This window comes from Hakea prostrata, chromosome 1, assembly GCF_041222555.1.
Source record: "Hakea prostrata isolate BN-2017 chromosome 1, UWA_Hpros_2, whole genome shotgun sequence".
Classification (NCBI taxonomy): Eukaryota; Viridiplantae; Streptophyta; class Magnoliopsida; order Proteales; family Proteaceae; genus Hakea; species Hakea prostrata.
In genome coordinates this window covers 72132989-72145715 of record NC_142600.1, presented here as the reverse complement: position 1 = coordinate 72145715, position 12727 = coordinate 72132989, and the positions used below count along the sequence as shown (strand labels likewise).

The following is a 12727-nucleotide window of genomic DNA, read 5'->3' as shown; positions in this document are numbered from 1 at the left end:
AATATGAAAGAATTTAAAGTTCTAAGGCTAGTTAACCCAAGTTCTATGGTTTGAATTGAAATAAAGAAGGATAATATTAGGAATTTTGAAAAAATAGTACATGTTTTTTTTTTTTGCCCAACAACTATCAATCTTATATTAACATATTCCTGGTAATAAACTTGGAAGAGTCATTATTTACATACAGAAAACGAGGTGGGATAACCACCAAACCTAGAAAGAGCAAATAAATTTGCTCCACGAGCAATAATATTTACAGCAGAGTTTAAAAGACCTGCTGATAAACATGAAATTAATAAAAGAGAAATTTGATATAAGCTGCTGAATTTCTCTAATAATACTCATATTCACCCAGTCAATGGATTGATTATTACTATTTAACACAAAAACAATAGACTGACAATCAAATAATAAATAACTCTATCAACATAAGAGTTTAAAGCTAAATGAAGTCCATATCTAATAGCTTCAACCTACACAGTAGTGGCTAATGAGCTATGGCAAACCTTGGTTGGAACAACTATAAAGCATTCAGCCGAATCCCATAATATGACTCGACGACCTCCTTGCTTAATAGTTTTGTTCCAAGCCCCATCAGTATAAACCTGATGTATATCAAGAAAAGAAAAATCATTAGGCTGATTGTCGTTTTGAAAATAAAATTTTCTTAGTGTAGAAAAAACAATATTGTGTTGACATTCACCAATTTCATTAATCTGAGAGGATGACTTTTTTTTATTTTATTTTTTTTTGTAGAAGGAGGACTAATTCATAATATGTAGAATTGAAATGCCTTTACCATCAAAAAGGAATTTGTTTCAAGTATTCCAAATACACTAAGACAAGGTGGTCCAAAGAACATCTATGATATGCAGCTTATTGTAAGTATGAAACTTAATGTGAATAAAATTGAACCAATCCATTATAGAAGAACCATGAAAATTAGTGGTATCAATTATAAGGGGGAACATGTGCCAATATTCTTTTTAAGGACATGAGAATAAAGCATGACAAATAATTTCATTAGAAGAAGTGCATACAAGGCACATTAGGGATGATGAGCAATTTTTATGAAATAAAGTATCACACAACGATATAGCTTCATGAGATACTTTTCAGATGAGATGTTTTATTTTTGGGAAAGTGGGATGTTCCATATTTGTTCCAATGAGAAGCTATTGAGGATGATGATGCAATGTTACCATGATAATCTACAAAAGAGAGGTATAGAAAGTAAGCAGACTTAATACTAAATGTCCCATTTAAAGATTGACTCCAAATAGTACATGTTGATTCATCACTTAACCCTATTACTCAATAATAGGGGTACAATTGTTATATAATTCAAAATACAAGGCCTATAGACGTAATAGAATAAATCTCAAGGAATGTAAACCTAATTGTTTGCAAACATAGGGGGTGTAAATGTATTTGCTTGTGTTGTTTGTTTGTTTGTTTTTTTTTTTTTTTTTTCGAGGGGGGGGTTGGGGGTAGAAAATTCGACTTTATTCGGGCAGCAAAGTACCCAATGAAGTAGAACAAGTGCATTGTAGCCAAGGAGTGAAAAACACAATCGACTAGACTTTATGGACTAAGAGATCAACTACAACATTGATCTCTCTAGAAATGAAAACAATCTCAGAAGATATAAAAGAAGAAAGTAAGTGACGGATATCATCAATAATAACGGCGATGTCAAGAGGAGGAGACGACTCCAATTGACTGACATAGTTAACCAGGGTCACACAATCCATCTCAACAATCAGAAGTTTTAAAATTATTGAATGCTTCATCTTTCCCAAATTTGAAAATTACATTATAGCCCTTCACGACCTTGTCCTATTCTACCATTGGTTCCACTTACTAGCATGTGTATCCCTTTTCTTGAAGTGTTCATTATGTGGATGTGCTTCTTGGATAGTGGTGATAGCTTCTTAGGCACATAGAGACAATAAGACCAAGTCTCATTATGTAAGATCTATGTTTGGCCCAAGTTGGGAAAAAGAAGAAGAACTAAGGAAGAGAAAGAGGAAGAAGAAAACTAGGTCAAGCTTTTGATTGAAGCATGTAATCCACCATCAATGAGTTCATCATGTTTTAATGTATATAAATTTTTCTTTACCCAACAAGAAGAATAAGTCATTTGTGTGTGTTTTATATTTACACAAATGGTTTATTGTAATTTAATAGTCCAAGTTGCTCAATTTAGTTAATATGATAACATTTGAGTATAGTTGGTACTATGTTTGATTGATTCTTATTATACATTATTTTATTCCTCTTGCTTTATATGTTCACATAAAAGAGGGACACGACATTCCACCAACATCAAAAGATATCCAACTTGCTCTTTCCTTATTTAGATTTATATTTGACGGATTATTGTTAACAGTTGACATTGTGTGCAAGATTATTTATGCATGGGTAATGAGTTTTTTATTTTCTGGGGATCATACTTGGTGCAAAATTTATTTTGTTATTTCATGAAATAGTCAATAAATACTTTAAAAAGAAAATTAAGAAAAATCCATTCGGTAGTTCAATGTATTAAACAAATTCATTGCATCTCCTAGGGAAGTGTAATGGTATTGCTGGCATTGGTGCTAGCGGGATTTGGGGGAGTTCAGATTGTCTCCCCCAATGGCTGTTGACCACAAATTACAGGGGGACCTACAAGGTTAGGGTGATGAGGTTTCTTTTCTTAAATGTTCTATTATTTTTTACTTGTTGGCTCCACATAATTTGTGATTGTAACACCTTCGAAATAACACTCTGTGCTCCCCATCAGGGAAGATGATCCATCCTCGATTGGGGAAGGTGGTAGTGGTAACTGTAATGGTAGTAAAATTTGTGGCAATAGGTTTATCTCAAAAAAAAAAAATAGATGGCAACAATAATGGTGAGGTAGTGGTACAATCTTTCTCTTTAGAGCAAACTGCACTAACACCCCAAAATGGAGACTTTAAAGCACTAACACCCCACTTTATGTTTGAAAAACACAAACATCCAAGTCATTAAACACATTGGTCCATTCTTTGAGTGAAAACACTAATCCATTGTTTATTTTTCTTTAAATCCAAAAATGCCCTTACCAAAGTCTGAGGAGAAAAAAAAATCCAACAACAATCTCTTCATCAGATACGGAAGAATGTTTTTTTTTTTTTGTAAATGAGAATAAGATTCTTGAAGAATAAGTCTGATAGAGAAGGGTATAATAGTCTTTGCAAAAATATGACTAACCATTCTAATAGAATATGACCTATATGTATTTCAAACATAAAATGGGGTGCCAATGCTTTAAAGCCTCCATTTTGGGATGTCTGTACAATTTGTTCTTTTTTTACGTGTGGGTCTCTTTAGTGGAACACAAATTAATGTTGGGTTCCCCTTGGTATAATATATAATGTGTGGGTCTCAACTAAACTAACACCGTTAGCCGCCGTTAAGTATATTCAAATTTCAAATATGAAAGGACCAAAATGCCATTCAAGTTATTTAATACATTATGGACTTTTATATATATTTATTTATTTATTTATATTTAATCATATAATTAATCTTTAATGACCAGTTATCTCTTTTCAAAATCATACACTAACACAATGTATTAAATAATCTGAAGGACATTTTGGTCCCTTCACCTTTGAAATTTGAATATATTTAACGGCGGCTAATCACATGTAATATATTGCACTAAGGGGATCCAACATTAGTTTATGTTCCACTAAAGAGACCCACACGTAAAAAACTCTTCACAAAAAAATTATAATAAAATAAAATAAAATATTACTCTTTTTTTTTTTTTTTTTTTTTTTTTTTTTTTTTTTTTTTTTTTTTTTTTTTTTTTTTTTGTTTTTTTTTTTTTTTTTTTTTTTTTTTTTTTTTTTTTTTTTTTTTTTGTACAAAAGGGCTTTTTTTCTTCTTCTATTAATATGAGGACAGGGATATTAATATGCCTTAACAAGAATTGAATGCACAATCTCTTCACTAAGAGGTGTTGGTTTCATCACTAGAGCTACTTTGCGTTGGCAAATATTACTTTACTATTCATCCAAAAATAGAAAAGAAAAAAAGTACTACTACTTTACTCATCAAATTAGCTAGGTACTTACCCAAAAAGTTATTCTACCATAATTTGTATACGTCTATATATAGTCAATATTTAGTCCATTTCTTTATTAGGAAATGGACCATCATTTCATTTTTAGATGTGTGACATATATCCCAAAATCATATAAAAAAAGTTGAGGTCCATTTATAAGTCACATCATTTTTTTTTAATTTAATCACAACTCTTTAATGTGACTTATAAATAGATTTCAACCATTTGATAAAATGTTGGAACACATGTCATACATGTATAAAGAAATGAATGGTCCATTTCTGATAACTTTCCCATCTATACACCCCCAATGCATTTGGAAATCCATTTACTTGAAACTCTAAATTAATATTAATAAGGAAATGGCATGGTGTGGCATGATTCTTAACTATTCTGTTAGTATGGTTCCAATGTAATCGTTGCATAAAGCATGCATTTCTTATGAGGTTGGTGTTCAGTTTATACTGACTGCGGAGCCTTGTGCACTGATACCAACTTTTAATTTCTTTTCTTTTAGTATCTCTAGTGGACACTCTGATCTACTCGAAATCTTGAACAAACCTTCTTTGCCTATCTAAACTACTAAAAAGTCATAGTTGGAAAGGATTTCAAGATTGGAAAATAGGATTGGATTAGCTATTGTTGATACCAACATAGCCCAAGATTTTGAATTAGGTATCCATAGTTGGATCAGCCATATTGTTCTATGTTTATCATATCAGCCTTTATGACTCCTACATCACTTAAACAATTCTCCTACATCGCTTAAACAATTCTTATTAAAGGCAGTGGTTTCTTTATTGAAGTTCTAGATAAGGCCCCACGCCCGATCGGGCCTTTGGGTTGACCTATTACCGACGTTGTCAGTGTAGATCTTTGGTTATATCGCTGAGTTGGTTACTCAGTGAGACAATAACCACGAGCTTCACGGGGTGCTACCTTCTGTTGGCTGTAACACACCCAGTCAGCCATCTATCCAATAAAACCTACTATAACTGAAATGCATGGAGAGAAAAAAGAATATAGAGAGATCTCAATAGTAATCATAATGTGTTGGATCATACCAAATTTGGCCAGCAACATATGAGCCTCTCCAGACCTAGAGTGATTTGAGCCTCATGAATTAGTGTTTTTTTTTTTAACCAATGGGGGTTGGTCCAAGTGGTAAGCAACTTGGTCCGTTAAGGTTCTCGGTATCAAATCCTTGTAGATGTAAAAGATCCCCGGGAGACCCACCCACCACGCCAGGTGTGCGAACCGGGTCGAACACTGGTTTATAAACCGAGGTTGGCAACAAAAAAATTAAAAAAGTGTTTTTTTTTTATAATTTTTTTTGGGTGAAAGAGAAATTTATTCTTTTTTTTTTTGGGCCAAATTTAACTTCTTTTTACATTTTTTTAATGAGGTTCATCCTGGCCAGCTTGCGCGCACCACGATTACATCCTCAAATTAATGCCACCAAATGGGTGCGAACCCAAGACCTCTCCGTGGGGAGTAGAGTCTTTAACCGCTTTACTAACCCATCAAGAAAACCACGCGATATTTTACAAGAAAGTGTCAAAAAGCAAAAATAAAGATAAAAAAGGGGGAGGGTGCGAAATTAAAGAAACAAGTCCTGGGATTAAGCAGCATGCTTGGCCAACGTGTCTGTTGCGAAATTTACCTACCAGTGGCATGTTGAAATTGCACTGATGGCAAAATTATTGCTAGTTCTTTTATGTCTTGAAGCAAGAAAAAGAGTTTTCAAGCTGGCGTGTTAGTTGAGGAAGTGGACAAGTCTGAGGTTATCACTTTCTATTAGAACATGTGAAGTGGCCAAAATTGAACGCCTATTGTAGAGCTTTACGTACAGCTAGAGCTTCAGCAACAACAAAGTCTTCACATACTAGTTACACTTATCAAACATTGTCATAACAACCCATATACAACACTCGAGAAAATTACTCTCCCAAACCTTGGGAAATTTTAAAAAAAATAATAATAAATAAAAATTCAGCTCATAAGAATGGTCCCACCAATGGCATAATTGTAGATCTATCCAAATTTCTGCCACTTCATAGCCAGTGGACTAATTTGAATTCGAAAACCAAATGACATTCAAATTTGAAGATTCAGATCTAGAAACTGACCCATTTGATAGAGAACAAAACGGAAAGGAAGTTGACCTACTAGTCATAAAGATGAAGAATGATTGGTAGGTAACGGGTTGGAAAGAAAGGTCACAAGTATCACAACGTGGTCATCAGTGCTAAGTGCCATTAAATAAATAAATAAATAAATAAATAAAATTATTTGCCTTTTTATTTTTAATTAATTCAAGATTCTCAAATAAAAAATAAATTTTAGAATCTAAGAGAGAGATTTATATTTTTGTTTTATTAATTATCCTTTAATTATCTAAACCTCCAAGTAATGTGGATTCAATATTCAAAGCCAATCTCCATCCCAACCTCCCCTAAGATATATTTGAGAGATGTTAATATTTTATTATTGTTCAAAACTATAAGACAATTGCTTTTTATAAGTTGTTTTTTTTTAAGTAAAAATTGCATTGTAAAAGTTATAATGATTTCTTAATATAAAGGATGATGACCTAATTACAATGTAAAGAGTAAATTAATATATTTTTAATATGAAACTAATGACAAAGGTGATCGTGGTTTAGTCCCTTGGCTATTGTAATAACACATAAGTCAATGAGAGTAGACAACCGGCCTAATTTGAATCGGCTCTGAAGGGTGAAATTATGGCATTAAGATAGGGCATTCTACTTGCTTTAGAGGAGGGGTATTGTAATGTCCTAATGGAATCAAATTCAGCAGAAGCGATCAAGTTGGAGCTAATTTCAGTGGACATCCAAAACCTAGTCGTGACTCTTGTTTCTTGGCTTCAATATGTTTTTTTTTTTTCATATTTTAAGGGAGTGTAATACAATAGCTGACTCCCTCACTGGTAGGGCTGTGTCCGTAGTGAGCGAGACTCTTTAGCCTATTTTGGATCTTTGATTTCTTGATCTTTGTAATCTTGATGCTTTGTGTGGATCAGACGTTTTTATATAAACCCTTTTCTACCAAAAAATAAAATAAAATGAGAGTAGACATATAAGTATGTGAATGGATGGAAATTTTTATTTCACAAGGAATTTTTTTTGGGTAGGGTACACAATGGTAATTTTACATAATTACTTATTTCTTTCCATTTTCAAGAATTATATAATTGTGCTAGAAAAAAGAATAACATGAATATTGCTTTTCTTTTTTATTCAAATTTTTTTCTTTTGGTTACATTTTATCAATTTTTTTACTCACCTAAATTTCTAACTGAAAATTGAAACCTATTATTTCGAGGGCTTGTTTATTTGGTAACATCAAAGCATTATAACTATAAAGTCAAGAATTCGAATTTCTTTGGGCTAGGACCTAGGAGCGAAGCTTTGTCTTATATTTAAATTGTATGTAGAAAAATAATATTTACCATTGCCCCCTCATTATAACTTAATTACTAATGGGAGACTACTCTTAAAGAACTTATTATTACCCCCTCATTTTTAACTATGTTAAGAAATTGTTAAGTTATGGATGTTTAATGTCTATACTGCTTTTTAGAATCAAGTTGTCAAAATACAATACATCATGAAATACCAGTTTTAACCTTATTTTTATCATTTTATATCCTAAAAAGTTGAGATGAAACCAAATTTATCAAAAAAAGATAAAATGGAACCAAGTGAGCTCTTTTACCCAAAAAAAAAAATTTGGATAAAGAAAACGGGATCAAAGGATTAAAAAATATAAAAAAGACACCATACAACACTAACAACACTAACGGACCAAAAAGTCCAGCTTTAGAGTATCTTCCAGTTCCATTGGGGGGGGGATCTGAAAAATGGATAGGGTTTCTCCCTCCAAGAAAGTAATTCTTTTTAACCAGTCTGCAGTTTTATTGTTGCTCCTTCCTATGTGGCAAAACGGACATGTCCCCTTGAAACAAACTTCCTCCGGATCTCATCTATTAGCTTTCCATGCATCCATGTGTGCTAGGGCAAAACTCAAGAAGAGTGACTGCCTTCACCCTTCAAGCAGTCAGATTTGATCTGAACAAGCCATACTCTTAGATTAAAAGCAAAGGCCAATCCTTCACAAATGACAACTAGTTCTGCTTCAAGAGCCTCATAAAGGCGTGATCTCTTAGCAATACTCCATCTATAATTTACACCCAGCTTTCTAATCACACACTCAACTTGGATGTAGTTCCAGTGAATAAGCATCGATGCATCGGAGTTACATTTGAACCAACCTTGTCTCGGGCAAGACCACCCCCATCATATCTTTCTTGGGCTGTAGAGGGTATAGAACCACCTCTCTACAAAAACTCCATGCCCTTTTAACAGTTTGGTAGTACTTTGTTATTATCGTACCTCCATTGCCTAGTCTAATAAAATCTTCAGCATTGGTGTCTCTATTTCTCCATGTCCATAATAAAATCTTCTGCAATAGACGTTCCTTTTTGGATAAGAGAAGGAACAACTAAGCTATATTTTCGTCCATCATTTGCGTGAGGTGAATGCCACTGCTGATTTTTTGACCGGCTTTATTTCATCTGAATTTGAGACGGAACATATATTCCTAGTCAATGCCTTACCCCCTCGTCTGACAGAAATTGTTGCCGACGATAAAGCGGGGCATATTTATTATAGGATGTAATTTACTATTTTATTTTATAATATATTAATCAGCGCTTTTTACCAAAAAAAAAAAAAAACAATTAAGCTATAGTAATAAAAGAAAAAAAAAGGGAACAATAGCAATTATTCCTTAAAAAAAAAAACAACACATGAGCTAACCCGGGCGAATTTCGATTTTTAAAAAATAAAAAATGGTTTTTGAGGCGCTTCTTCGTCCATCACCTCTGCTTCGCTGTAATCCCTATTCTTCCTCCATATATAAATCTCCGAAGAAGGAAATGAAGCAAATCTAGTTACTCTGTACCTCTGCTACTGCTTTATGGTAGTCACTAGTTGCAGCTTTTCCATTCTCGGCGGAGAGAGGAAGAGATAAAAGCTAAGACTGCTTTTCTAGATTTCCTTTTTTGGGACTGTGGGATTTCTTCTGTGTGTTTGAAAGTTTTTATCTTCTTCTTGGTAAGCTTTAATGGCTGACACTAAGAGGATTATCTCCACTGATGAGCTCGGGAAGCATAAGAAACCAGGGGATCTGTGGATCTCGATAGAGGGGAAGGTCTACAATGTATCAGATTGGGGAAAAGATCATCCGGGTGGTGAAACTCCACTTTTGAATCTCGCTGGTCAGGATGTCACAGATGCATTCGTTGCTTATCATCCTGGTTCTGCTTGGAAGTATCTCGATCGCTTCTTTATTGGTTTCTTGAAAGATTATCAGGTTTCCGAGGTCTCCAAGGATTACAGAAGGCTTGTTGCTGAGTTTTCTAAATTAGGTATGTTCGACAGGAAAGGGCATGTCACATTTTATACACTTTGTGTTATGGCAGTGCTGTTCTTCGTCAGCATTTGTGGCGTTTTATTGTCTGAGAATTTCTGGGTTCACTTGGCTTGTGGTGGGTTGATGGGTTGTCTCTGGATTCAGAGCGGATGGATCGGCCATGATTCTGGGCATTACCAGGTCATATCGAACCCTACTATCAACCGGTTTACGCAGATCCTTTCGGGAAACTGCCTTACAGGCATCAGCATTGCTTGGTGGAAGTGGAACCACAATGCTCACCACATTGCCTGCAACAGTCTGGATTTTGATCCAGATCTTCAGCATATGCCCTTCTTTGCTGTGTCTTCGAAGTTGTTTTACTCGGTCACTTCGTATTTCTATGACAGGAAGCTCAATTTTGATTCTGTTGCTAGATTTCTGGTGAGTTACCAGCATTTGACTTTCTACCCTGTCATGTGTGTTGCTCGGGTTAATCTATTTGCCCAGTCGATATTGTTGTTAACCTCTAAGCGAAGGGTCCCCAGAAGAGCTCAGGAGATTGCTGGGGTTCTGGTTTTCTGGGTTTGGTATCCTCTACTTGTCTCCTGCCTACCCAATTGGGGGGAGAGGTTGATGTTTGTGCTAGCAAGCTTCTCTGTTACTGGAATTCAACATGTCCAGTTTTGCTTGAACCATTTTTCATCAAATGTCTATTTGGGTCCTCCTTGTTCGAATGAATGGTTTGAGAAGCAGACTAAGGGCACTCTCAATATCTCATGCGAATCATGGATGGATTGGTTTCACGGAGGATTGCAGTTTCAGGTTGAGCACCATCTGTTCCCCCGCTTACCCAGGTGTCATCTCAGGAAGGTTTCACCCTTTGTGAAGGATCTTTGCAAGAAGCACAATTTGCCTTACAATATTACTTCATTCTGGGGAGCGAATAAGATGACCGTTATGACTCTCAAGACTGCTGCACTGCAAGCTCGGGATCTCACAAGCCCTGTTCCGAGGAATTTGGTCTGGGAAGCGGTTAACACTCATGGTTGATTGAGGTTTCTGCATTTCTTAGTTGGGCTCTACTGTTGCTGGTTTTCTATTTCTCTAGCTGGTGATCTTGTGATGATCATCCAACATTATCAATGGATGGAGAGCTACAACCTGATCGTTGCTTGCGGGCTTCAATCATTTGTTCTTTGATCGTAGTATTCATAAAATTTCGATCCTGCAGCTTTTAGTTGAGGTTACCGAATGTTGATACATTTGTAGAAGACTTGTTTAGTTTCTTTTCGAGTCTTTTTTTTTCTTTCTCTTTTGTATCTGTGATTGGATATAGAAGTTTGTTGGATGTAGTTAGTGTAATTTGAAGGTCAGAAGTGCTACTCCATTGGTTTAGTGTGTTTGTCTCTGTTTGGCTTAGGTTGGGAGTTGGTGTTGGTTGAGTTTAATTGATGTTGCATTTTAAATTTGGTAATCTTCCAATGCTACTGCTACATCTATAGTCACCAGCTTTTGTGTTGCTCTACTAGAATTTTTTGAAAATGATTTCATTTTTATCTTCAGTTAGATCAGTTGTGACTTGCAGGTGTATTGGTTAATATACTATCCTTCTGGAACGTTATAAAATCTTCTTCTGCTTTGCACTTGAAAATTTTCCAGATTCAATCCCAAAAATTTGTGGGATAGATTTCTTATCTGGGAATCTAGATTCCTCTGTCGATCTTTGTTAATTGGACCTCCTTGGGCATTGAATGCAGAGGATAACAAAGTCTGTGAAGTATCTGGTTGCAATTGTAAGTCAGTTGGGACCCAGTCAATGGATAAAAGTTTTATGTGAACCACTGTTTGAGAGATAGAATGCAATGCATGCTCTGGTAGTGCTACAGAACAAAACAAATTGGGTATAATTCCATCGTTTGCTAGTCCTAAGATGTTAATGAACATGTTTGCTTTAGAGAATTAGACGTTGGATGGTAGCAGCAGAAGCTGGTTTTAAAGGAAAATATTGGGAAACAAATCAATTGGAATCCCCTTATTTTTTTTGGTACAAAATGGCTTTATTAAGCCAGGGATTAGGATATTAATATGCCTCGAGCAAGAGTTGAACTCACAACCTCTTCACTAAGAGCTGTTGGTTTCACCACTAGAATAGCTCTGCGTTAGCAGAATCCCCCTTCTAATAGGTGGATCAAGATCAATGTTGATGACTCAAGTCTCTTAGATTGTCAAAGGGAGGGACTGGGTGGTTTGGCCAGAGGTTGCTCTGGGAAAATGGTTTTTTGTTTTGCAGAAGGTTGTGAACAGAAGTATTCTCTTATGGCTGAGGTTCTTGCTCTTTGACAGGCTTGCTCACTCGCAATTTTCCATCAGCATTCAAAGGTCTGGAAGGGAATAATCTTAACATATTCAGTTGATGAAACAACAGCATCTTCCCCCTTCTTGGTGTATAAAGCGCATAATCTTGATTCTAGGGAGCTGACTAAAGCATTTTCCGTTGCTAGGTTTAAATATTTGAATAGAGAAGTTAATAATGCTGTAGATTCTCTGGCCTTCTTTGCTGCCCAGAGGCAAGTCAAAAGTTTTCCTTCCCCTCTTTCTTTGTTGGCATATTTTGGAAGATTGTATCGGATGTAACTTTCCCTAGGATTCAAGTTTGAAAAAAAAAATCATCTTTCACCAAGAAAAAAAAATTAAACATTGCATCACTTTTCCCCTTGTTCTTTGCTGTCTTATCTTACCAAGTTTTCCCATATTCTTACTGGTCCTATAGCTTTGAAGTGTCAAAGGAAAAGGAAGAATATTCTATTTAATTTATTTTAACCCAACTGAGCTAAATTTCTATTGCAAAAGTGAGCAATATTCAAAGTGAAAAATAATAAAATATACTATTTCTTATTGTATTCAAATGTTGGAAACTATTATAAGATTTTTGTCGATGTTCTGAGTTCCCCATTTAGAAGAAATTGTCATGTCTAGCTTCCATTATCAACAAAAGTCTAGTGAACTTTTCTTTTTGCCATCATGCTGACATTTATGCTTTGTAAATGGCAATGCATCTAACATCTACTAAAGCATAAAAGTAGGATTTCCAATTAGTTGTGCTAAGAATACTTCATTTTAGTCCTTTAAGTAATGTACAGAATTTATTTTTTTTTTTTTTTGGATCTTTGAACCGCATCTACTG

At 34.9% G+C, this 12727-nt stretch overlaps 1 protein-coding gene across 1 annotated transcript; it reads left to right on the top strand.

Annotated features, from left to right (window-relative positions):
* Window positions 1-9010: 9010 nt before the first annotated feature.
* On the top strand, window positions 9011-10753 carry LOC149029825 (acyl-lipid (9-3)-desaturase-like). The gene has a single exon (XM_089142172.1). It carries the CDS (start codon window positions 9253-9255, stop codon window positions 10591-10593), a length of 1341 nt encoding a protein of 446 aa, XP_088998298.1. The 5' UTR covers window positions 9011-9252; the 3' UTR covers window positions 10594-10753.
* Window positions 10754-12727: the final 1974 nt, after the last annotated feature.

Excerpts from the sequence above, each read along its gene's own strand:
- LOC149029825 (XM_089142172.1), top strand. The coding sequence starts at position 9,253 with ATGGCTGACACTAAGAGGATTATCTCCACTGATGAGCTCGGGAAGCAT.